The sequence below is a fragment of the Branchiostoma belcheri genome, unplaced genomic scaffold (genome assembly GCF_001625305.1).
Source record: "Branchiostoma belcheri isolate BF01 breed outbred unplaced genomic scaffold, Haploidv18h27 scaffold54, whole genome shotgun sequence".
NCBI classification, from domain to species: domain Eukaryota; kingdom Metazoa; phylum Chordata; class Leptocardii; order Amphioxiformes; family Branchiostomatidae; genus Branchiostoma; species Branchiostoma belcheri.
In genome coordinates this window covers 1,302,092-1,327,553 of record NW_017804176.1, presented here as the reverse complement: position 1 = coordinate 1,327,553, position 25,462 = coordinate 1,302,092, and the positions used below count along the sequence as shown (strand labels likewise).

Sequence of the window (25,462 nt, the reverse complement as noted above, 5' to 3'; positions counted from 1 at the left end):
GCAGCTGATGCAATGCTGGAACTACTCCAGGAGTGTTCGGAATTCAAAACTTGTTTCTTCTAGGTTTCTTCTCTGATCTGAAAAGAAACCACGTTCACCAAGGCAGAAGGTAACTGGAGCATAGGTTGCATCTTAGGCAGTGGGGCCACGTGTACAATCTGAAATTCTACATTTGGCATTCTATGTACTGTAGTATACAATAAACCTGGTAACATTTGAGCAGAACATCATCCAACAAATCTACAAATGCATCGCCCCTTCGTTGTTGACTCTAACAAAAGCCAGTGATGACGGGACGACGCATGTGTGCTGTGCTCGGGGAATTCTTTCCGGATCTTTCGAGATCTTTGATTGAACTGTGTAGGTGACAAACCATGGTCATAGACACGTCGTGCTCACGGCAATCGCCGGAAGCTTGTTTCAAAAACGAAACTCACGCCACGACAATCGTGTTTCTTCAATTAAAGGAGAAGGAAGTGCTACCGATGCCATGAATACGAGAGTTGTTCCGAGTACGGCACACAGGAAGTTTTGCAGAATATATTTCTTTACTCAACGACATCCGCTTACGAGAAGCCTTGGAGGATTTCCGCAGTATGCTTAAGTCTCGGAAGTGAGCTTGCAACCTTGTAGCAGGCTGCAGTGGGATGGTTGTAGAGGGATGTCATAGTCAGCCTCTACCTTACGGTGGAGCCTACAGTGTAAATGAACGAGTCTGAGTCAGCAGCACCTGTAGCGTCGCTGATTGCCTGTTAGTACAGGAACAGTGTACAGGTGAGCCGTCTCCTCTCCACATGGCAGGAAAGGAGTCGGGGCCAGGTAAGGACACGGCGTCTGAAGGCACGAGGCGCAGCCCAGAGACCTCCCCGCGCCCTAGCCTTGATCCGACGGCTACGGGGGTCAGAGAGGAGGAGCCTTACGAAGAGGAATCGGGTGTAGTTTGTGGTGCAGGCAGTGCCACTGTTGCCAGCCATGTAGACATCCCAGCCTCGTCGATAATTGCCCATCGACTTACATCTGCAACGGGAGAGCAGAAGGCGTCCACGCAAACCATGGAGTTCCATTGCAGTCCCCCGTACAGAGCGCCATGCCCACACCGGGGTGGCAAATAGAAGTGCAGCCCCCACCACAGGGCCACTCCAGGGTACCTCCACCACTGCCAACCCTACACCTACCTTTGCCTAGCGAAATATCCCTCGAGCAAGGTTTTCCCGAACTTGAGAGTCCTTCATCGGGTCACTTCAGTGTGTCGCCTTCGGAGCAAAGCCTCCTCTCCCCACGCTGTTTGGAAGGCAATCCCCTAGGCTCAGAGGTCTCTCGCCAAGGTTAAGAAGCTCGAGCATCTCTGCAGGGACGTCCACGTTCTCTTCGGGGAGGGAAAGCCTGGGTTCTTTAGATTTACCGTCTCCTCCCTCGTTTGTCTTCCGTAGCCCCGTATCTCCAATCGGGGCATATGCAGGCACATTGTCGCACCACAGGCTGCCCAGCGGGTCTTCTCATATGCCCTCTCCGCCTACCAGGAGTCTTAGCTCCATATCAGAGGTTGAGTCAGCAGGCATCCAGCCTAGCTCTGCGGGCCTGTTAACCCCTACCTGGTCGCCTAGCTGGCCGTACACCCTCTCCAGTCCGCCCTCTGCGGCGGCCTCGGGCAGATTGCCTAGCAGGTCATCAGAAGAGGCGTCCCCGTTGCCGACACCGTACCAGCTGCGCAGACCACGGACACCCTGCACACCGCGTTCAGCGGGCACACCTCAAAGCTTTGCTGCATCGTTCCCTCCACAGGCGCGTAGAAGTACGACAGGTAGAAAGGCACGAGGAGTAAGATCAAGGAGGCAGTATCAAAGGCGAAGAGGATCTGTTTCATCAGAACTGTCGTCAACCGAGGAGTCGTTGGTATCGCAGGTTAGCGGCGCCCTTTCCCCACATTCCATAGGCGTAAAACGGCGGGAAAAACTGTCGTCTAAAAGAAAGCCGGACCCCGAGCCAACAGAAACAGATCGACCAGAAAGAAGGTCTGTCTACATGATAGAGCATGACGAAGTGGATTCCAGTCGTCTACGAGAACTCTTCGAAAGCGGAGAAAGAGAACAAAACCTTCCCCTTGCTCTTCAAAATTTCGTCATCAAGGTGATTTCGGGCTGTCTCAGAGATGAGCAGGATGTTCCCAGTTACGTTCGTCTGATAGACATCAAGAAAGAAGTTCCACACGTCACATATGAAGTTGAGGTAGAAGAGGTCAGCGTCTGTCAACCTTCATCAACTCCAAGGCCTGTGACCGAAACAGAGGCAGCAGGTAGCAGTGTGGAACCTTTACCATTTACATCTCCTGTGGAAACAGCATCTCAGACGGCAGTTCTGGTACCAGAAGAAGAGGGTCCTGAAGTTACCGTGGCTCCTCAGCGTCCAGCTGCAGAGGGTGGCGCACAGCCATACATGTACCTCATCGCCCCTGGCAGCCCCAACTTCCCCGTCACGATAGACGACATCGTGCGGGCGGAGAAGTGCGGCTGTGACCGGTGCGACCCGGACAGCTCGAGAGGAGAACAAGGAGAACCTGGAGCGGCGCTGGGGAGCGTCGAGGCGTCGCGGGCGTGGCAAGTCGTTCCTCCAGACGCTGTAGAAGAGTGCACGATTGTCCTTCCTATGCAGCAAGATATCCCGGGGAAGACGAGATATTACCTCATCCCCATGTCATACAAACAGACCGGACACGCCAGAGACTGTCACCAATTTCTCATGACAGCCATCAACCATCCAGCGGCAGGGCAGGGCACCAGGGAGCTTGTGTCTTCGTTTTGGGTAAGTTTTGCTTTTGCTATAAGCAGCTACTTAAGTCTAATAAATAAGGAAATTTGGACAGTTCTACATGATCAGTATGCCCAACTTACTCTGGTGGTGAGCGAAATCGTTAAGTACATCCGAAGCGTTTGTATGTAGAACTTTACAGATGCCTAGCCATCGTCCGTAAAGTTGTGATTACCTATTGCCAATTGCAACTTGTGGGATCTACACAAACCACTTTAATAGGATTGTGTATTTTTAGACCGATTTAAGTCTTCTAAAAGTCTTCTAACGTATGCCGCTATGAGCCTAGCTTTATATAACCGTTACGCAACCTTCAAAGCGTAAGGCTACCATTGTCACTGTTGCTTGCAAAAATACCAAGCTCAAGCCATTCCATATTTGTAGATAGATATGTAAAGTTACCTATTCTGGGATTACCACTTTGATCACATGCCAACCGGGAAGCATAAGTTTAGCCGCATCATCTAACGAATCATTTGATAATCTTTTTAATTTCTTTTTCATTTGAATTCTTTGGGCATCCCGTCAGCTGGATGAAGTAACACACAGATTTATGCTTCCTTTTCATTAAAATACATTCTTCGTACGATTTCCTAACCTGATTTTGTGCAATGTTCCTCGGTGCAGTTACGCGTGCGCACGAAGCCATCTTGACTCTATTTCCACGTAGTTATCAAATTCACAGAATGTTTCCGGTATTCACAGAATCTCTTTTCCTCCTGATCCTAGATACATTTCCTATCGTTCAACGACATAATAAGTACCACGGCCTTGAGTCCCGGTAAAATCCTGACGCCTACGCGATATTACAGCCAGGTTGCATTGCATATAGTGAAATGGAAGTCTGCCAAAGGATAGGAGTTTCGTACGCACAATATGCATGCGTTAGGTAGAATACCACCAACCCAAATAAATAGTGCTAATTGCCAAACTCTTTCCATAATGAAAGATAGAACAGGGAATTTACAAAAGCTTAAATAGGTAACACGGAGGTATGAGATCTTCGAATTTGCAACTCAGGGTGAAGCTATCGCGTACAAAACGTGTCAACCCTTATATTGGACATCAAATAATCATACGTAAAACCGGTATCTTAAACGCTATGAATATTAAGACGTGTTAGACAGGGGGGTTTCTTTTACGCCGCGGCGATAAGCATAACTCCAGTCGGAAGCTCCCGGGGAAGGTATCTGATAGACATCGAAACGTAAGCAAGGTAGGAGGCAGTAGTAGGCATCCTTCCATCTCGAAAGATGATGGTAGGAGGAGGCAGTATTGGTTGTGAAAAAGAAAACCCCTATATCCTATACTTTACCAACAAGATGAAAATATTTTTGGATAAATGCATGTTATCCTTTGTACTTAGTTTCATTTCGTATAAGATAAAGAATTATGCTGTGAGAAGAAAGGGACTCAGGTAAATTTTCTGCCATGTTTGTACCAGAGAGGCTCCGCGGAGGTGACAGCCAATGTCTTAGCACATCAGCTGGTGACGTCAGGGATTGTGCACAGCCAGCCTGGGAACGAGAGCCGAGAAATCGGCAAGCTGACTCACTGTCTGGAGGTAACTATGCAGAAAGCTTATTCCTATCTGAAACACTGTATATTATGTAATTGTTACAAGAACAAACAAACAAACAAACAAACAAACAAACAAACAAGAATGCAACGAAAGAAACATATTTTTGCAAAGGCTAAGACTTTCCCATTTGAAATATGTGTAATTCAGGTAGGAAAAATCAGTGGCTTAAAATAGGTTATGCTAATTAGCTACAATTAGCTTACTTAACTTACAAAATCTGTGAAACGAGATGAAACAAGACAAACAAAAAATATTACACGGAGCTAAGATCTCTTCACAAAATCTTGTTTCTACTCGCTAGAATAAACCGTTCTAATTGACTCCTGTTGTCTTCCCTAACTCGTGCGTAGGCGTCTGCTCCTCTAGCGCACCTGTTTTCGACATACATAGAAGACATCCAGCGTCACGGGGCTGTGATACAACCTGTGTTTGTGCTGCTGAGGACCGAGTGACATCTACATCTACATCTACATCTACATCTACATCTACATCTACATCTACATCTACATCTACGTCTACATCTACATCTACATCTACGTCTACATCTACGTCTACGTCTACGTCTACATCTACATCTACATCTACGTCTACGTCTACATCTACATCTACATCTACATCTACATCTACGTCTACGTCTACGTCTACGTCTACATCTACATCTACATCTACGTCTACGTCTACATCTACGTCTACGTCTACATCTACATCTACATCTACATCTACATCTACGTCTACATCTACATCTACGTCTACATCTACATCTACATCTACATCTACATCTACATCTACGTCATACAGGACAAAGCGCCTCACGGCACATCGCGTCCCGGGTGACGTAACCTTCGTCATCGCGTGGTGACAGCGTTACCTCACTGGGATCAGCATTGACGCCATAAACCACGTCATATCAGGACATATAAGAAATATCTATAAGCGGATTTACTTATCTATTGGATGATAAAGTTTTGTAACTGTTTGTATCTGCTTAATAAAAAACTATTCAGACCTTGTCCGTTGAATACTCAGAGATGTTAAGATTTATATTGAATAGTATTTGTGATAACTTTGTAAAAAGTACGTAAGTGTGAAAGGAACTACCTCAATATAGCCGGAAAATAAAAAGAGATATTTCAAGATATCTCAGAGCCTTGTCAGAGATAAGTGAATAGGAATATTCTGGAAGCCAAAAGTAAAGAAATATTATATTGTAAGAATAAGGAGGCACTTCAGGTTATCCTTGATGAATTAATCGGTTAGTTGATTTATTAAGCGGACTTAGGAAAATACATTGTCATTATTTATTAGTATGTTCAATTGATTTTTGAATGTGACGTTGACAGGGTAGTTCATTTTTCTTGGTAACTTAAAGTTTGTCTTTCTGACTACATGGTTTAGTTTTTGCCAAATATTTTAATTCTTAAGGTTTATCTACAAGTCAACGAGAAAACGTGTTATGGTGTGTTTATGGATACTAGTATACTGTTTGGGAAAAGTCATTTATCCGTTTATCTAACTGTTATTTTCGTGTTGTTAGTACTTTGAGAATAGCTGATCAGATCGGATGCACAAGGAATAAAGCTGCTACACTATATAACTTGCCCCGTGCTTATTGTATAATAGTTGCTTTACCTACACTTCTCGAGAGGAAAAAGTCACGAATGCACTCTGGGTTACAAACCTTTCCGTTTCAACAGATAAACTCTCCCACTAACGATGACCTTAGGCGAAATGCCTACTCGGAGAAAAGGTTTCAGGTAAGGAAAAATGGACGTGAATGGGGTGGTTAATTCGTTGTATATTGGATCACGATGCAGATTGGGCATTGGTTTTGCGCAAATGGCAGACGCAATCACTCCATGTAGATTTGCCTCGTGGCTTCCGCTACCTTACCTGACCCTACCTCACTTCACCCTTTTTATTCTCTGTGGATTCAAAGAAGAAGGTGTGTGTGAGACAGCTCTGTTGATACCGCTCGTACAACGTTGTCGTTTTGTATGGAAGCTATGATAATTCCGACTGTACACTTGTGTTAACAGCTACAAAGCGTTATATAACTACCCTTAACCCGACCCCATTTAATGCTCAGCGTGCGAGACGAGGTGTATTCCATACAAAAATCTAAACAAGCTTTGTGTAAAGATTACAACATGTTGTTACATATTGCATTTTGAGGAGAACTATCCAGAATGTGAGGCGATGAGTTTCGCGTATCCTGGCATGAAGATTTATCTGAGACCTGATATATGTATACGTATATGCGTGGAACCACATTATCTTGGTCAATCAGAGCGCTTTACGTTTTAAAGACTGAAAACCATCTGGATTGAATCTTGGCCTGGAACCGGCTTCAGCTCAACTTTTCAAAGCCTCGTTTTTGCTGAGCGCAAACAGTTTTACACTCATCTGGATTGATTTTTGGCCTGGGACTCGCTTCCGTTAACGTTCAAAACCCCATATTTACATGCAGCCAGCAGTCAAGAACACCAATGGTTTCATCACTTAATGTGTATTACTTAAGCATTTCCTGTGAGTTAGGCGTCTTAAACCCTTTAAGTTGTCTATAAATAATTTCTGGAAACTGTTAAAACATTACAAACTCGTTGTAAGACCTCGTAATGGCTCTTTCCTTGGTGCTGAAATGATGGTTGCAGTGGACATATGACGTGGTCGAGGGCTGTGCTGTTTACAACGGTTTACAAACTCCTTGCTAGATCTTAATCGGTTCACAAAGGGGCTTCTGGATTCGTCAAATCATGTTTTTGCATTCAGATAATGTCTGACAGCAGTTAGGAACGAGTAGTATATGATGATCTTCATCCTCGGTATAGAGAGACGGCAAATGGTTTGAGCGTGGGGTTAAAGGGAAGGCATACAACACAACCTGCTGCCCATCCTTGAACTGCGACCAAGACCGGCCATTCCCATCTACAACACCCTCGTTCTTTTAGTGAATACCAATAGCTGATAAAAGATGTCGGATGTTAGCTGAATTGTGTCGGTGTGTATGTTATATAACGGTAGGCTGGAACATTTTTTTCAGCCGCAGGCCCTGTCAGTGAGATTCCGGTTCCTGTCAGTTAAATGCCGGTTATACACGCACGACTATGCGAGAAAATTGAACAATAGAAGATCTTGAATATGGCAACACGCAGCGACAGGAAATATTTTCTTTTCAATCAAAACAGACAACAAAGATGAACTTTTATGTCCGGTAATTATTATCAGAGGTGAGTGAACACATATACGTGTATGTTTGATCTAGCACTTCCTGTATTTCCGAATCATCTGTGTCGTCACTAATTTATCTCTATGGTAAACGTGTCCTAAATAAAACGTTTTCCCGCAGTGTACCCTACAGTGAGACGCCGCCGGTCACCTTTATGGACCCCAGCGCTTCCTACCCACTGTCACCGTTACCATATATGGTGTGAAGTGTTTGGTGCTTCCTGGTGGCTTCTCAGCCTGGCACCAGTAACCCTTTTATGGGCAAGCCCACGCACTCGCGCACGCGATGGGTTTATTTCGGGCTATTGCCAGTGGAATATAGATGTTTAAAAATACGTTTATATATTCTTTTCGCGGTGCCGTGCTCTTCAAGACAGAACCTGGAGCTTTTCTTGCTAATCTTGAGTACTACTCTGTACAGAGGGACTAGAATAGTAAGTAATGCTTGGGAAACATTCAAACATTCTACGCGAATTGTTATGAGGTTGCTTCGAGCCAATGCACGATGCACTTACAATGTTGTATCGCATATCTAAAAAACAGAGAAATTTCTTATTTGGGATAGAGCATGAGTGCTGTGGTAACCGGTGTATTTTTTAAATGATAAATTCACATGCATCTTTACATACCGAATTTGGATACCTTAAAGCTGGTGTTGTTAACAAGTACAACATTCGACGTGACGTACCTCTTACATTGTTTTCAGCTCACAGCTTTTGGTGCTGTTAAACTGTTCAACAAAAGCGCGCGAACCTGTTTTACGACAATTACATGGTTGGCTAAGTACGTCTTCCCTGGCTCCGTAATTACTAGTCTATTCGCAGGTTATTGGCCCTTTGGAATCAGTAATTCCCTCCCACCCACTGAAGCAGCCTCCAGAGTATTACATGAACACAGCACGCGGAGGCGTGATGCTAACTATAGCGCTCACAAATGCGGCTGCATTAAGGCTTGTTAGACATTCATGCTCTGCTATTTTGGTCCGTGAGGCTGCGTACGGACAACACGCTCGCTGCATGCCTTATGAAGCGTTTTAGAACGATGAAAAGAGACCTATTTATCATGGCAAGGTCTATCACTTGCATACAGGTTACACCTGTCTTTACATCCATTCCCAGTCACTGATGAAACAAGCGGATGTTATCAGAAACGTCTGCCTCGTAAGACTGATGTATTTTGTATCATGTATTTGAAATAGAACAGGAAGTGCCGGCAGCTGTAACAGACGGATTTGACACGGATGAAAGATACATCTATAACTATAACTATATGTATAAACTATATCGTTAACTACAGGGAGAAGTCAAGTTCCGCAGTATTTCCACTTATTATTGTATTTCATGCATTTCCCTTTATGTCACCTCGTATGTCACCAAGGTGTGATAACTATTCCTGGTTTTAAAATCAAGACGCCAGATGGTGTGAACAAGTGCCACCATCATACGGCCAGTAAAAAGTTATTAGAGCTGACAGAGGTCTATAATGTTTAAGAGCGAATTAAGTATATTAAGAATGTACAATCTTCAAAACAGCCGAGAAAAAATATCAAGCAGAAGAGTAGTATGAGGTAATAAAATTTATGAATATCGAAAAGTCTTTGCCTGCATTGACATAATTGCCCGTTAGAAGTTAGAAGTCAATATTGAAATGTGACTTTCATATCAGGTGGCGTAAATTCTCCATGCAATGGTCAGCAATTAAGAATGTCACCCGCTTTAAAAAACACCATAAAACTTTAAAAATACTCCACATAGACAGGTAGATAGCACCAGAGCCTGATTGAACTTCAAAATTGCTGTACGATTGGCAGAACGATTAATAGATTACCACCAATAAAGAATATTGCAACCAAATGACATTTGCACTGTTCTCACCCTGTCATCCATGTCCTAACAGGATTTTGTATAAAAAGGGGGACAGTTCATCGGGTGAAGCACATTCTCTCCTTCCTTGTTGTTTTGTGAAGTACGAGGTTAGAATGACTACTCTTGTCTTCTGCGTTCTTGTGGCAGTCCTTGCTGGGGCTCAGGCTTTTCAGCCGGACCGCCGAGATTTGCAGGCAGACGTCGTGGAACTACAGCAGATGATGGGGATGTTCGCTAACAAGTTGGAGGTATATCATATTACTTACTCACCCGATGAGGTCCAGTTGTGTTTGATTTATCGTGCTAACACTTTGCTAGATATGTTTTGCCGCAACCTTCAGATCTTACTGTATGCCTCATAGGACATGGAGAAGACCATGGAGACTGTGCTTGGCAGCCTTACGGCAATAATTGGCAGCCTTGCAGAAAACAGCATTGGCAACCTGCCGCGAAACAAACGCCAGCTTCCAGTCGAAAACGGTAAGTCCTGTTTTAAGTTTACTCCGACACCTGGGAGGTAGCCAGAAATAAAAGTAGACTGGAGGAAATATGCCGAGGCGACACGCTCCCCCGGGAATAGGCGGAGATGAGTGAATGAGTCTGTGGTGCCAAATTTGACTCAGCATTACGGTTTTGCAGCTTAATATTTAGTGGATCCTACAACTATGTGTTACATGAGATATTTTCATTACTCTTTTACCACTACAGGTGACTTGAACTTGACTGAGCAAACGGATACATCCTTCTGTACCGTGGGTCTCCGCGGCCCGCCCGGCCGGGATGGTCGGGACGGCGCGCCGGGTCGGGACGGGGCGGCGGGAAGAGACGGGCAGCCGGGACCACAGGGGCCGATAGGACCGAAGGGCGACATCGGGCCGGAGGTAAGGATCCTCCACATCAATGTTGTGAATTTACCAAGACCGACTCCGCAACTAACTTTAACACTGACGTCCAATCTCTGTCGCACACGTACAGGGACCTCCTGGGGAGAAGGGAGAGACAGGAGCGGACGGGAACGGAGGTTAGAGTCGATATATACTACAGCGTGAAGTCAGCGTGAAATTCTAATTTTTAAAAAATCTATTTTATGAAAGCATTATGTATGACAATTACCAGCTTATGTTCCACTGAAATGTTCTGGTTGCTAAATCTTTTTTTGTCCAGGCAGTTCCGTGTACATCCGCTGGGGAAGGACCACCTGTCCGAATGACACCGACACGTCACTCGTTTACGATGGTATATAAGCGGCTTCCTTATCTTTCAGCTGCTTGCATAGAAAACGTCTTTGCAGCGTAGTTAGTGCACCCGAGCCCCGTCTTTCCAGAATGATATTAAGACAATTAGATGTAGGGTCACTTATACATGTCATGACGTGTAAGATCCAACTGTTTCCATTCCCATAAATCAAAATAAATAAATAAAGTCTGCCAGGATTAGAGGAGTGGAGATAGCAACCCTATCTGAGTAATAAAAGGCATCTCGAGTAATAAAAAAAGTTGTTCCCTTTACACGAATCCTCATTTTTCCGATATGAGAACCTGACGAAAGTGTTTATTTTGCAGGCATCGCAGGAGGCACACAGCACACCCACACCGGAGGAGGCGCCAACTACGTCTGTCTACCGAAGGATCCTGAGTGGGGAGTCTTCAGGGATGGAAACCAGGGAAATGCGTACATGCAGGGCGCGGAGTATCAACTCAACTTTGCGAACCCATTCCAAGGCGCCTCCCTCCATGATCACGACGTCCCCTGCGCCGTCTGTCACGTGGCGTCTCGCGGCTCCAAGCTGATGATCCCCGCCCGTCTCAGCTGCCCTAGCGGCTGGACCCAGGAGTACAGGGGTTACCTCATGACTGAACACTACGCCCATAAGCGCTCTGAGTTCGTCTGCATGGACGGGGAGCCCGAGACCAGGCCCGGCGGACACGTGAACCACAACGGCGCGCTGTTCTACCCAGTGGAAGCCAACTGCGGGTCCCTGCCGTGTCCCAACTACGTGCAGGGTCGTGAGCTGACCTGTGTGGTCTGCACCAAGTAACGGTCTTGTCGTCAGCGACATGAAACCAACAGCTCAAGATTCGTAAAGTAGGCATTGATGCTTAAGCAAAGGAAAGTCAAGCTGTTTGCTGAATAAAATGTGCATTGCAAGCAGGTGTCTGTGCTTCTTTGATAATGATTATTTATGAAGAAAGGATGATGCAAAGCGACCGCGCTTACATACACATCAAGGTTAAACATTCCGTACAAAAGAGGAGTGCACTATATCAAGCGTAGGAGTAAGAGGGTAAGGTCTATCAACTTCAAATTATACGCCTTTTTTGGTCTTAAATACATTCAGCTATAAGGAATATGATCAGGAATTAAAATGTACGACAAGAAATTAGGAAAGGAAAAGAGATTCGAATTCGGGATCTTTACTTTCCAAGGCTCGATAAGTTTGTGGCAGTTGTCATTCAACACTGTGTACTACAAACCAAGTTTGCAGGGCCCTATGCTGGACTTTAATATTTCCCATATATTTACTTATGAAAAAGGAGTGATTTATTGATAACAGAATTTAGACAGAATTATCTATACCTACATCCATTCAATTCCAAAACGGTAAACAACGACTAATAAGTTCTTAAATATGAGTGGCAAATAATAGTATGAAAGGTCATCTGAGTGGCAATGGCAAATAACTTCGAAGTGATTTAACGCTACCATTTAGTAATAAACCTGAAGACTTCTGTCAACTCCAGTGTATATTTTGGCACTTGCTCGCACCAGCTGTTGTGTGGCTATTTATCAATAATTGAACCGGTCAGTACAATACCTGTTTTCTTCGCAAGGCCACAGCTAACCATGTCGACTCTTGGAGGGCGTCGGGCATCTTTTGTGTTTTTTCCACAGAAGAGTCTTGGAAAATCCAGACATCTCCCGTCGACTGTGCGATGTTCTGTTTTTGCTACGGTCTCTTGGTGTCCCTAGCTTCCCTGCACTCTCAACACACGGCCGACCGGGTTGAGGAATCTTGAAGTCACCCTGAATGCTCCACAAAACCATTGCAACCTATTGCACTATCCACACAACCTAGCGGCCATTTTGTCTACACATTCAGGTACTAATAGAGTAAAAGTAGCGTCGCTTTTGTGGCAAAATCACCACGAACGGTCATATATTTTGGGGTCGCCATGGCTGTGCCTCAGCAAATATTTTTTATGGATGATATTCCCTGCTGACTCCAAGACGTTCAGAAAGCGACACAAACATAGACAAACACCGTAAGTTTTCGATTATCATTTTATTCAGCAAATTACTTGGCTTATCATTGCCTTCATGTCTACTTTGTGAATCTTGAGCTGTGGTTTCATGTCGTTGACGACAGGACCGTTACTTGGTGCAGACCACACAGGTCAGCTCACGGCCCTGCACGTAGTTGGGACACGGCAGGGCCCCGCAGTTGGCTTCGATTGGGTAGAACAGCGCGCCGTTGTGGTCCGCGTGTCCGCCGGGCCTAGCTTCGGGTTCTTCGTCCATACAGACGAACTCAGAGCGGCTATGAGAATAGCGTTCAGTCATGAGGTAACCCCTGTACTCCCGGGTCCAGCCGCTAGGGCAGATGAGACGGGCGGGGATCATCAGCTTGGAGCCGCGAGACGCCACGTGACAGACGGCGCAGGGGACGTCGTGATCATGGAGGGAGGCGCCCTGGAATGGGTTGTTTCCGTACACGACTTGATACTCCGCGCCGCACATGTACGCAGTTCCCTGGTTTCCATCCGTGAAGACTCCCCACTCAGGATCCTTCGGTAGACAGACGTAGTTGGCGCCTCCTCCGCTGTGGGTGTGCTGTGTGCCTCCTGCGATGCCTGCAAAATAAACGTTTGCCAGGTTTTCTGAGGCAAATGAGGGTTCATGTCGGAGGCAAGACATACGACATATTTCTCGAGATGATTTTTATAAGACAGTCATGCGACAGTCCATTTTTTTTTATATAGGGGGATGGAAACATTTGGATCTTGCAACTCGCTCATGGTCTTTGTATCATACAGGAAAGACGGGACATACGTGCACGAAAGAAGTTGAAAAGTAGTATTTACGACGGCATGCACAGCTTTAAAATAGGCAGCCGCTTACCATCGTAAACGAGTGACGTGTCGATGTCATTCGGACAGGAGGTCCTTCCCCAGCGGATGTACACGGAACCTCCTGGGCAGGAAAATGAGAATATTTAGAAAACAGAACATTCCAGTGGAACAAAAGCTGATATTTTCCACATAGAAGGCTTTCACGAAGGAGCTACCTGTAAATTATCCATTCTAACACGTAAGAACATGTGCCTAATGCAAAATCCTAATTCAAAATGTCCATTGGATGATTTCTTCGCAAAAATTTAACAAGTGTCCATAGGCGACAATTCTCCGTGAAGTTTTATATTTTGCAAATATATATATATATGATCAACAACACGAAAATCTAAACAGAGTCATCTTTCATAACAATATCTTTCATCTTCTACATATTATTTATTTGATAAGGTATTGTAGTAGGAGCAAACAAGTCACAATCACAGTCACAAACAAGTCACAATCCAAACAGATACTCGCAAACGATTATACACAACAACCACCTAACATCTGCTTACAAAACCCCGCCTACCACACAGCTACTTAAGCCACGGCATATTCCACAGGATTATAAAAATAGGGGTATTTACCTCAATATAAAAACAGCAGCTACGGTTCCCTTTGTTTCATCGGCATGTTATATACGTCGTCTGCAGGCATGCCTATGATGATGCACGTATTTTTACTTTTGCCGTAGCTGTTTTCGTGGTCAATGTAATATTTCAAAAGCACGTGGGACCGTCTGCAAAAAAACCCAGTTGTTTTGAATAAGGGGGGGGGGGTGTTTCCTTCAGGCAGATACGGATTTAGATCGGTGATTAAAAACAGCTGTTTCGTCACATGTAGTCGAAATGGTGAGCCGTTCTCCAATATGTTCGCAGAGAAAAGTCAAGTCTTCGCTGTATTTCTTCGTATATGGGCATGTAGTGTGCCGTTATGTCCGTGATGATGCACGTTGTTTTTTTTCACCGTAGCTGTTTTTATATTGAGGTAATTAAATTCATCATACTAGGTGTTGTGGCGTACAATCGTTTGCGAGTATCTGTTTGGATTGTGACTTGTTTATGACTGTACATGTGATTGTGGCTGGTTTGCACCTACTACGATACCTTATCAAATAAATAGATGTTGTTATGAAATATGACTCAGCTGTTTAGATTTTCGTGTTGTTGATCATACATATTTTCAAAATATAAAACGTCACGGAGAATTGTCGCCTATGGACACTTGTGATTGATTTTAGAATAAAATAAGTCTTACCATTTTCGCCAGAGATCTGACGTTTGCTTTTCTGTTCGCTGCCAGTAGAACCACCGAGAGCTGGTTCCGCCGTCTTCTTCATGTCCTGTCAGAGATACAGTACGTAAGTTAAGTAATGACGAGTCAGGCACTACGTGGCCTCAAATATACAAGATTTTCATGGTTTCAGTCGCGTATGCACTTAGTGAAGCCATATGTTACACCTGTGTAAGGAGTTATTTACACTTCCCCTGAACAACAGTACAATACTTCAAAGCAATGTAGAAAGAAATGTGGAAGAAGTTTTGCTATAGAAGTGCACTAAGTAGATATATTTCAACATATAAAGACTTAAAAAGAGAGTTATAGTATACACTCAGCAAGAATGTCAGTTGCCGAGAACATCGTGACCATGTGATAAAATTTACCTCAATTTCCTGCTTTAGTGTCTCTAACTCGTCAGCGAACGTTTTCTTCATCTCGTCAGCGAACGTTTTCTTCATCTCGTCAGCAAACGTTTTCATCATCTGTTGCAGTTGAGAGTCTCCTCGGTTCGGCTGAAAAGCCTGAGCCCCAACAAAGACCACGACAAGAAAGCAGTACAAAAGAGCAGCCATTCCGACGTTGTACTAAACACAGCAATCGGAAAGAGAAATGCGCGGACAATGCGGACCGGTCGATTTTATGCCTAGGTCCATCCAAACATCCAACTTCCAATTAGAGCTGTGTAAATGTCAGTTACACTTTTTTGTGTTTTTCATAAATTATTGAGTCAAACAGAAGGTGGTCCTCAGAAGTCTACATACATGGTATGGATATGTATACATATGTTCAATGCGGTTAACACTTGGAATTGCATCATCGTATCGGGAAATTAATTTAAAAGGCCTTTGGGACATTGACATCTCTATTTGTACTAATGATTTGATAAAATGTTGCCAAGAACACGTTGGTATTTCATATTTCTGGACCTTGCTAAGCTTTCAAAACTAGAAGCAAAACACTTGCAGATTATATTAACAAAGCTTTTATGGTGTAGTGGCACTCGTCATGTGTTATACGTAATTTCCTAAAATACCAGTATATAGGAAAGGCTTTATGTTCTGTGATATATCTGATAAACAGTATTATAACATATCAAATATTTCCTTATGATCTAGGTCCAAAGTAATCTATTTACAACAGACTATAAACAAAGAGTTGTCTATATCTACTTCCATTCAATTCCAACATTGCCAACAACCACGTACTTATCCCTGTCCTCCGGTGTTTGCCATAAACTGTGATCAGTGAACAACCACTAGTAACGTTTAATAAGTTCTTAAATGAGAATGAGAAAGGCACATAGATTTGAAGTGTTCACTACGTTTTGGTAATAAAACTGGAGACTTCTGTCAACTCCAGTGTATATTCTGGCACTTGTTCGCACCAGCTGTTGTATGGCTATTTATCAATAATTGAACCAGGCAAAGTCAGTACAGTACCTGTTTTCTTCGCAAGGCCACAGCTAACCATGTCGACTCTTGGAGGGTGTCGGGCGTCTTTTGTTTTTTTCACACAAGAGTCGTAGAAAAATCCAGACATCTCCCGTCGACTGCGCAATGATCCGTTTTTGCCACGGCTTCCTGGTGTCTCTGGCTTCCCTGCACTCTCAACACACGGGCGGCCAGGTTAAGTAATCTTCAAATCACCCTGTATACTCCACAAAACAATTGCAACCTATTGCACTATCCACACAACCTGGCCGCCATTTTGTGTACAAATTCAGGTACAAAAGTAGCATCGCTTTTGTGGCAAAATTACCACGAACGGTCATATATTTTGTGGTCGCTATGGCTGTGCCGCAGCAAGTATATTGTATGGATGATATTCCCTGCTGACTCCAAGACGTTCAGAAAGCGACACAAACATAGACAAACACCGTAAGTTTTCGATTATCATTTTATTCAGCAAAGTACTTGGCTTTATCCTTGCCTTCATGTCTAATTTGTGAATCTTGAGCTGTGGTTTCATGTCGTTGACGACAGGACCGTTACTTGGTACAGACCACACAGGTCAGCTCACGGCCCTGCACGTAGTTGGGACACGGCAGGGACCCGCAGTTGGCTTCCACTGGGTAGAACAGCGCGCCGTTGTGGTTTATGTGTCCGCCGGGCCTGGCTTCGGGCTCCCCGTCCATGCAGACAAACTCAGTGCGGTATTGATTATAATAGGAAGTCATGAGGTAACCCCTGTACTCCCGGGTCCAGCCGCTAGGGCAGCTGAGACGGGCGGGGATCATCAGCTTGGAGCCGCGAGACGCCACGTGGCAGACGGCGCAGGGGACGTCGTGATCATGGAGGGAGGCGCCTGGGAATGGGTTGATTCCATTGTTCAGTTCATACTCCGCGCCCTGCATGTACGCAGTTCGTTGGTTTCCATCCGTGAAGACTCCCCACTCAGGATCCTTCGGTAGACAGACGTAGTTGGCGCCGCCTCCGCTGTGGGTGTAGAGTGTGCCTCCAGCGATGCCTGCAAAATACGTTTCTCATTGGGAAATGAGGAATGGAAATGAAACACTTGTCGCAATGCCTTTTTTTTCAAATAGTATATGCCATATCTATAGTTTTGATCGTTCTAGACTTTATATTTATTCATGGATTCATTTGGATTCATGGGCACGTCACCCGTCATGATATTAGACTGGTGTTTCCGCATTCAATGGTCTTATTACTGTATATAATACTGCAAAGACGGAAGACTAAAAGTTGCAAACAAGTTTCTGTAACAGCAGCTGTAAGACGAGGCAATATACCATCGTAAATGAGTGACGTGTCGGTGTCATTCGGACAGGTTGTCCTTCCCCAGCGGATGTACACGGAACTGCCTGTCGGGGATACGGCAAGATACGGAGAGGATTTAGCAAACAGAGCATCAAAGTGAAACAAACTCTGATAACTTTTATCACTTAACATTCTAAGGCAAAAATCAATACATACATACGCAACTATAATGATCACGATCCCAAATATTCATTGACCAACGTCGACGTCTTTTATGTGCAAACATATGACCCAAACTGACTTAAAGCTGGTGCTAGCTGTAGTATGTATCGACTCTAACCTCCGTTCCCGTCCGCTCCTGTCTCTCCCTTCTCCCCAGGAGGTCCCTGTATGTGTACGTGAACGACAGAGGTTACATGTTAGTGTTACCATTACTTTCCGGTGTCAGTTTTGCTACAACCACAACATTGAAGACATAAAACGATGTGGAGGATCCTTACCTCCGGCCCGATGTCGCCCCTCGGTCCTATCGGCCCCTGTGGTCCCGGCTGCCCGTCTCTTCCCGCCGCCCCGTCCCGACCCGGCGCGCCGTCCCGACCATCCCGGCCGGGCGGGCCGCGGAGACCCACGGTACAGGAGGTTGTTTCAGTTTGCTCAGCGAAGTCCACTGCACCTGAAATAAAAGAAGAGTAGTTGTATTGTTTAGGGCATCATTAAGTTACCGTCTAAGAAGCCGTGTATATTGTATTGTATTGAGCTGTAAATATTCTAATGTTGCATCTGTAAATTTGTTTCAAATTCATGATGCAAGTAAAAGTAATATTGCGTGCGACTTGAATTATGTTAGAATAAAATAGGTCTTACCATTTTCGCCAAGGGTCTGGCGTTTGCTACCGAGCGCTGGTTCTGTCGTCTTCTTCATGTCCTGTCAGAGATACAGCACGTAAGTTGAGTCATAAAGAGCACTGCATTAGGTGGCCTGGAGTCTACAAGATTGTCATAGTTTCTGTTGAGCATGCACTGTTAGAGAAGCTATATGTTACGTTTATGCAAGGAGTTATTTACCCGTCCCCTGAACAATACTTCAATACTTCAGTACAATACTTCAAAGCGATGTAGTAAAAACTGTGGAAGGGCTTTTGCTATAGAAGTACACTAAGTAGATATAATTCAACATATAAAAACTTAAAAAGAGAGTTATAGTATACACGCAGCAAGAATGTCAGTTGCCGAAAACATCGTGACCATGTGATAAAATTTACCTCAATTTCCTGCTTTAGTGTCTCTAACTCGTCAGCGAACGTTTTCTTCATCTCGTCAGCGAACGTTTTCTTCATCTCGTCAGCGAACGTTTTTTTCATCTCGTCAGCGAACGTTTTCATCATCTGCTGCAGTTGAGAGTCTCCTCGGTTCGGCTGAAAGGCCTGAGCCCCAACAAAGACCACGACAAGAAAGCAGTACACAAGAGCACCCATTCCGACGTTGTACTAAACACAGCAATCGGAAAGAGAAATGCGCGGACAATGCGGACCGGTCGATTTTATGCCTAGGTCCATCCAAACATCCAACTTCCAATGAGAGCTGTGTAAATGTCAGGTACACTTTTTTGTTGAAGTGTTTTCCCTAAAATAATGAGTCAAACAGAAGGTGGTACTCAGAAGTCTAGATATATGATATGAATATGTATACATATGTTAAATGGGGTTAACATTTGCTATTGTTTATCATCGTATCAGGAAATTAATTTGAAAGGCCTTTGGAATATTGACATCTCTATTATTACTAATAATTTGATAAATGTTGCCAAGGACACTTTGGTATTTTCATATTTCTGGACCTTGCTACGCTCTCAAAACTAGAAGCAAAACACTTGCAGACTTTATTAACAATACTTTCATGGTGTAGTGGCACTCGTCATGTGTTATACGTAATTTCCTAAAATACCAGTATACAGGAAAGGCTTTATGTTCTGTGACAAATCTGAGAAACAGTATTATAACATTCCAAATATTTACTTATGATCCAGGTCCAATGTAATTTATTTGCAACAGACTATAAACGAAGAGTTATCTATATCTACTTCCATTCAATTCCAACATTGCCAACAACCACGTACTTATCCCTGCCCTCCGGTGTTTGTCATAAACTGTGTTCAATGAACAACCACTTGTAACTTTTAATAAGTTCTTGAATGAGAATGAGAAATGGCATATAGATTTGAAGTATTCACTACGTTTTGGTAATAAAACTGGAGACTTCTGTCAACTCCAGTGTATATTCTGGCACTTGTTCGCACCAGCTGTTGTACGGCTGTTTATCAATAAGGGAACCGAGCATAGTCAGTACAGTACCTGTTTTCTTCGCACAGCAACAGCTATTAAACCGTAGTGACTCTTGGATGCCGTCGGGCGTCTTTTGTTTTTTCACACAAGAGTCGTGGAAAAATCCGGACCAAACCAGACATCTCCCGTCGACTACGTGATGATCCGTTAGTGCCAGGGTTTCTTAGTGTCCCTAGCTTCCTTGCACTCTCAGCTCACTCTTCAAATCCCCCTGCATACTCCACAACACTGCATATTTTGCCGAACCGATGCAATCCACACAAGCCGGCCGCCATGTTGTTTACACATTCGGTGATTAGAGTAAATGTAGGGTCGCTTTTGTGGCAAAATTACCACGAGCGGTCACATATTGCGGTATTTTAGAGTCGCCATGGCTGGACCATAGCATGTATTATTTGTGGATGATAACACGGTAGCCTAGTACCTTTCTTGTTTTATGTACCATTGCCGAAGAGGAACGAATGCTTTTCTTTGCGAAATCAAAATTTGTGATAAGATAACACGTAGATATCGCAACCTGAACATAAACATAAACATAGACAATGTAAGTTTTCGATTATCATTTTATTCAGCAAACTACTTGGCTTTGTTACTGCATTAATGTCTACTTGAAGAATCTTGAGCTGTGGTTTCATGTCGTTGACAGAGCCGTTACTTGGTGCAGACCACACAGGTCAGCTCACGGCCCTGCACGTAGTTGGGACACGGCAGGGCCCCGCAGTTGGCTTCGACCGGGTAGAACAGCGCGCCGTTGTGGTTCACGTGTCCGCCGGGCCTGGTCTCAGGCTCCCCGTCCATGCAGACGAACTCAGCGCGATATTGAGTGTAGTGGGCAGTCATGAGGTAACCCTTGTACTCCCGGGTCCAGCCGCTAGGGCAGCTGAGACGGGCGGGGATCATCAGCTTGGAGCCGCGAGACGCCACGTGACAGACGGCGCAGGGGACGTCGTGATTTTGAAGGGAGGCGCCCTGGAATGGGTTGTTCCCTTCGGTGAGTTCATACTCCGCGCCGTTCATGTACGCACTTCCCTGGTTTCCATCCGTGAAGACTCCCCACTCAGGGTCCTTCGGTAGGCAGACGTAGTTGGCGCCGCCTCCGCTGTGGGTGTAGTCTGTCCCTCCAGCGATGCCTGCAAACAAACGTTTTGTAAGGTTCACATAGGCAAATGAGGAAACAACTATTCTTCTCTTTTACAATCATACCATCTTTACTGTTCTACTGTTCAGACTATTTTCATTGATTATTCTGTAAAGACGTCGCAGGTGCACTAAACATGTTGCAAAGAAGTATTTATGGCAGCAGCTGTAAGATGAGTTAGCCTGTTACATACCATCGTAAATGAGTGACGTGTCGGTGTCATTCGGACAGGTGGTCCTTCCCCAGCGGATGTACACGGAACTGCCTGTTAAAGATACAGTAAAATAAAGAGACGATTTAGCAACCAGAGCATTCCAGGCAGTGGAAGAAAAGTTGGTACCTTTCATCTCTTAACATTCTAAGGCAAAAAGCAATACTTCGTATGCAACTATAATGATCACGATCCCAAATATTCATTGACCAACGTCTTTTATGTGCAAGCAAATGACCTGATCTGACATAAAACTGGTGCTAGCTGTAGTATGTATCGACTCTAACCTCCGTTCCCGTCCGCTCCTGTCTCTCCCTTCTCCCCAGGAGGCCCCTGTACGTCAGAGATTGGACGTCAGTGTTAGAGTTAGTTGCGAGTCAGTCTTGGTAAATTCACAACATTGAAGGTATAAAACGATGTGGGGGATCCTTACCTCCGGCCCGATGTCGCCCCTCGGTCCTATCGGGCCCTGTGGTCCCGGCTGCCCGTCTCTTCCCGCCGCCCCGTCCCGACCCGGCGCGCCGTCCCGACCATCCCGGCCGGGCTGGCAGCAGAGACCCGCGGTACAGGAGGATGTTTCAGTTTGCTCAGTTAAAGCAACGTGCCCTGTGATACATGATAAACGGCAATGTAACAAGACGGTACCGGTAGATTTCTGTATGACACATGCAAGACCAACCCAAGAATGCGGTAAGTTTTGCGATCGTACAAAGTACGACGAACATATGACGAATGATCTCGGCCCTTAGTAGAATGGCTTGAGGAGTGTAGGATGAAGTAATTGTACTGTACCATCTTCACAAGAAATCTGACGTCTGTCCCTCGGTACGTCGACAATGTCATGTCCTGCTGTTTCCTTGGTCTTCCTCTTGTCCTGATCATAACGGATACAGTAAGCAACTTATTTTCGATGTTGACAAACATGCACATGAGCCTTCACAGATAACAAGGCTCAAATTAGGAGCAAATGGACAAGATTTGTCAAGGTTGTCTTCTCTAATCTAACTCCGTGCATTCTGATTTTGCTATATTTCTTTACCCTTTCTTTCTGTGCCTACTTTGAACAATATGGCCGATTGACATTCCGGGATCTGTGCTAACTTTATTCAAAACATTTGAGTTGTATGCTAATAGCCGGTTATTCATGTAAAGTTGCCATGTAATGGCTTGATTTGAAACTTGGTTCGGAACGTTTGAATATAAAGTATGGCTGCGCTTATGCTGAGGTCACATTTCCAAACCGGGGCCCGGCCGGGCAGTCTTATGGAACGAAAAGTATGATGCAAAAGACAACAGAGCACAAAAAAAGTTTAAAAGATAATGATGAGTACAATTTGTGTATATTCCTGATAAGAATTGTTGATTTTTCGTTCATACAAACAGCCCGGCCGGGCCCCGGCCTGGAATTAAATGTGACCTAAGCATTACGTCACACCTTTACGTAAAATTTACAAAACGGCCAATCTCCATTTTATGTGAACCGTGTGTGGGAATTCTTGCACCTGGCAGGTCGTCTTAATTATAGATTCTACAGATTGTTGACTTGAAAAACCGTACGAGGAAAAATGAGTCGTGCACTTCTTTAAATACGATACAATGAGATGCAATAAAAAAACAGGCCACAAGGTACGAGGTAGCATGGTGCCCATGAACAACAACCAGACACATCTACGAAGAGCATGATAAACATATTCCTAAGGCATCCATATGGTAAAATTTACCTCCACTTCCAGCTTTAACGCCTTCATGTCCTCTGCCAAATGTATCATCATCTCCTGCAGTTGAAGAAACCCTGTCCTCAAATCTTCGTCGTCCGGCTGGAAAGCCTGAGCTCCAGCGAGAACGACGACAAGGAAACAGTAGACAGGAGCAACCATGTTTCACGTTCGGGGGAAAAGGAAAGGAAGGAAAAGTGCTTCGTCCTGTGGACTTTGCCGTCTACTGTCGTCTTTTATACCCTACGCTGTCCAAACATGTCATGCGTAGTTGGACCGATAACAATGTAAATATCACGCAGGCAAACTGCTGTGTAAGCTACAAGGAGAGAACCAGGCTTTTTTTTGTAGACATTGAATAATCTATTAGCTGTCATCTTAAGCTTTTGAAAATGGAATATACTATGGATGGCACAGAACTAAGGTGTTCTGAAGTAGTTCCCAAACTCGTCCTGAGAAGAGCTTCCACTAGTTCTCGCAAGAGGGAGTAGCTAATGTGTTGTGTCATAACATGTAATATCGAATGAATGAATAAAGACATTTATTGTACGCAAATACCCACTGGGTTCAGTACAGGTCACAGAAAAGACATCACAGTTTGCAGTGAATATATACAATGTACAAGCTAGTGCTAATTCTATGTACTATGGACATATAGTCTAATCAAATTTATGTTTTCCACTGCCTTGCACCGCCATATTTTCCACCTCCAATTTTCAGATTCATTTCACGTAGTTCTTTCCCCCTTCTACTTACAGATGAAAGATAGACAGAAAAAAACAGGACAACAGTTTATTGAATAAGAAGTTTAATTCAGATATAGCCATGTCATATCTTGTTCAATCATTGGCTGTGCCTCTTCTTGAACTCAACAGACATATTTTTTTCATCGTGTAAGACAATATTCTGATCCTTACCATAATAAATACTTCCACCACTCTGCACATAGTTTATATACAAGCTCCATAGACACGTGTCATTTCTAGGGGTGGAATAGTTGACTCCGCTGAGCAGAATATGTACAGAAATTCTGTGTCCAACAAAACACCCGGGCAATATTTCAGATTTCTCCCACTTGCGATAGTTGCTATCATAGATGAGGCGTGTTTTTAATGCACATGTCTATCCTTATATTAGCGACGCGAGATCTTGATGCAAAGGCTGGAGTTGTTTATTTACACGGAGTGGGGCGGAGTGATACTAATAAGCATGAAGTGCGAAGTCCTTTTTTCATTGGTCGAACGTGCGGGTGCTAACAGCACGCTTGGAACTCTGGGAGGAAAGCGGCGTAAGAATTCTGCAGAGGGGCACTACATTGTCGTGGAAGGAAAAAGCGCCGAGCCTAGCTACTATAGATGGTATGGATGACTTCAACGGGTGATATTCGATGGTACTGTGGCATATCAACCTGAGCGAGAATCTACGCATTGGTAACAGGGAGAGGCACTTATAAATGCAGCCTCCGATTTTGCCCTCTCCGACTCTACCGACCTATTGGACCCGTGACGTCGTTTCCCTCTCCTTGTGGGAAGGGAGGAAACACTGCCCTATTTAAGCTGGGTTGGGCGATAATCTCTCAGCAGATCTTTCTTTGGCAACAATCGCAACCAACTAACTAGTAAGGCAGTGTCCAATTGGCCAGGCAGGCCACCGAAGATCTGCTGGACACTGTCCAGCCAATTGGATGCTGCCTCGCCAGTTTTTATACGACTTTGCCACCGAAAGATCGGCTTGGATGATTATTGGACGAGACCGGGTTGCTAGATGGTGATTCCAACGGGGCTGATACTTGCTATCTTTAAAAAGCACCAAGAAATTCTAAGTACTAGTACAAGAATAACCTCCACTGTGCAGGTGTCTCAGCGCCGGACCGAGTCCGAAACGTCTCCACACCTACCCAGGAGAGTTTAACAAGAGTCTTACCTTCTTACCCGTCTGTATTGTACATTGGCCTAGGCTCACTTCGTCAACGTTTCTAGTTTAGCCTCCGTGTTTTCTATGTCCTTATTTGTTGAACCTCCGAAGTACGTTTTTGACAGGCAAGCCGCGTTTCCAAAGCTTAGATAGTACACAATGACGAACTACACAATATTGCTGTTTCAGGTCACAATTTACACTAGCGGAGCATTCAAATGGCCAGAAGGTAGTTATCTTCTAACTAGATACATGAGAGGAACAACTCGTCATGTAACTGTTACAGTAACACCATGTTAGGCCTACAAAACGTGCCTTATATACTCACTCACATCATACATAGCCGACCAATTAGAGCTGAAAGTACTAACACGTGACTTTCGCGAGCCAATCGTAGTGAAGACCTTCCCATAATGCTTGCTTTCCTCACTCACACACCAACAAACCAACTGCCAGTCCACAGTCCTTGTTTTTTCTGCGGTAGCATTGCGACCTTGGCGAGCAGATGTAGATGTGACGCGGAATGCAATACCCAATATTGCCGAGGTCTTGTGT

The 25,462-nt window shown here is 44.5% G+C and overlaps 4 protein-coding genes and 1 pseudogene across 4 annotated transcripts; 2 read left to right on the top strand and 3 right to left on the bottom strand.

The window, feature by feature from the left end:
- Nucleotides 1-794: 794 nt before the first annotated feature.
- LOC109481073 lies at nt 795-4,839 on the top strand (annotated as a pseudogene).
- A 4,750-nt stretch (nt 4,840-9,589) lies between these two features.
- Nucleotides 9,590-11,625, top strand: LOC109481184 (collagen alpha-2(IV) chain-like). Its single transcript, XM_019783687.1, has 6 exons — nt 9,590-9,725; nt 9,840-9,957; nt 10,186-10,358; nt 10,453-10,498; nt 10,642-10,713; nt 11,040-11,625. Exons 1-6 carry the CDS (start codon nt 9,591-9,593, stop codon nt 11,513-11,515), a joined length of 1,020 nt encoding a protein of 339 aa, XP_019639246.1. The 5' UTR covers nt 9,590; the 3' UTR covers nt 11,516-11,625.
- Nucleotides 11,626-12,795: 1,170 nt separating this feature from the next.
- LOC109481158 lies at nt 12,796-15,464 on the bottom strand. The gene is made up of 4 exons (XM_019783661.1): nt 15,254-15,464; nt 14,847-14,931; nt 13,597-13,668; nt 12,796-13,328 (listed from the first exon to the last, which is right to left on the bottom strand). Exons 1-4 carry the CDS (start codon nt 15,440-15,442, stop codon nt 12,850-12,852), a joined length of 825 nt encoding a protein of 274 aa, XP_019639220.1. The 5' UTR covers nt 15,443-15,464; the 3' UTR covers nt 12,796-12,849.
- A 1,335-nt stretch (nt 15,465-16,799) lies between these two features.
- Nucleotides 16,800-19,105, bottom strand: LOC109481186. Its single transcript, XM_019783689.1, has 5 exons — nt 18,846-19,105; nt 18,088-18,194; nt 17,928-17,973; nt 17,620-17,691; nt 16,800-17,336 (listed from the first exon to the last, which is right to left on the bottom strand). Exons 1-5 carry the CDS (start codon nt 19,060-19,062, stop codon nt 16,858-16,860), a joined length of 921 nt encoding a protein of 306 aa, XP_019639248.1. The 5' UTR covers nt 19,063-19,105; the 3' UTR covers nt 16,800-16,857.
- Nucleotides 19,106-20,555: 1,450 nt separating this feature from the next.
- LOC109481146 (short-chain collagen C4-like) lies at nt 20,556-23,251 on the bottom strand. Its single transcript, XM_019783647.1, has 6 exons — nt 23,000-23,251; nt 22,071-22,152; nt 21,712-21,884; nt 21,566-21,611; nt 21,261-21,332; nt 20,556-21,059 (listed from the first exon to the last, which is right to left on the bottom strand). The coding sequence occupies exons 1-6, from the start codon at nt 23,153-23,155 to the stop codon at nt 20,581-20,583; spliced, it is 1,008 nt and encodes a 335-aa protein (XP_019639206.1). The 5' UTR covers nt 23,156-23,251; the 3' UTR covers nt 20,556-20,580.
- Nucleotides 23,252-25,462: the final 2,211 nt, after the last annotated feature.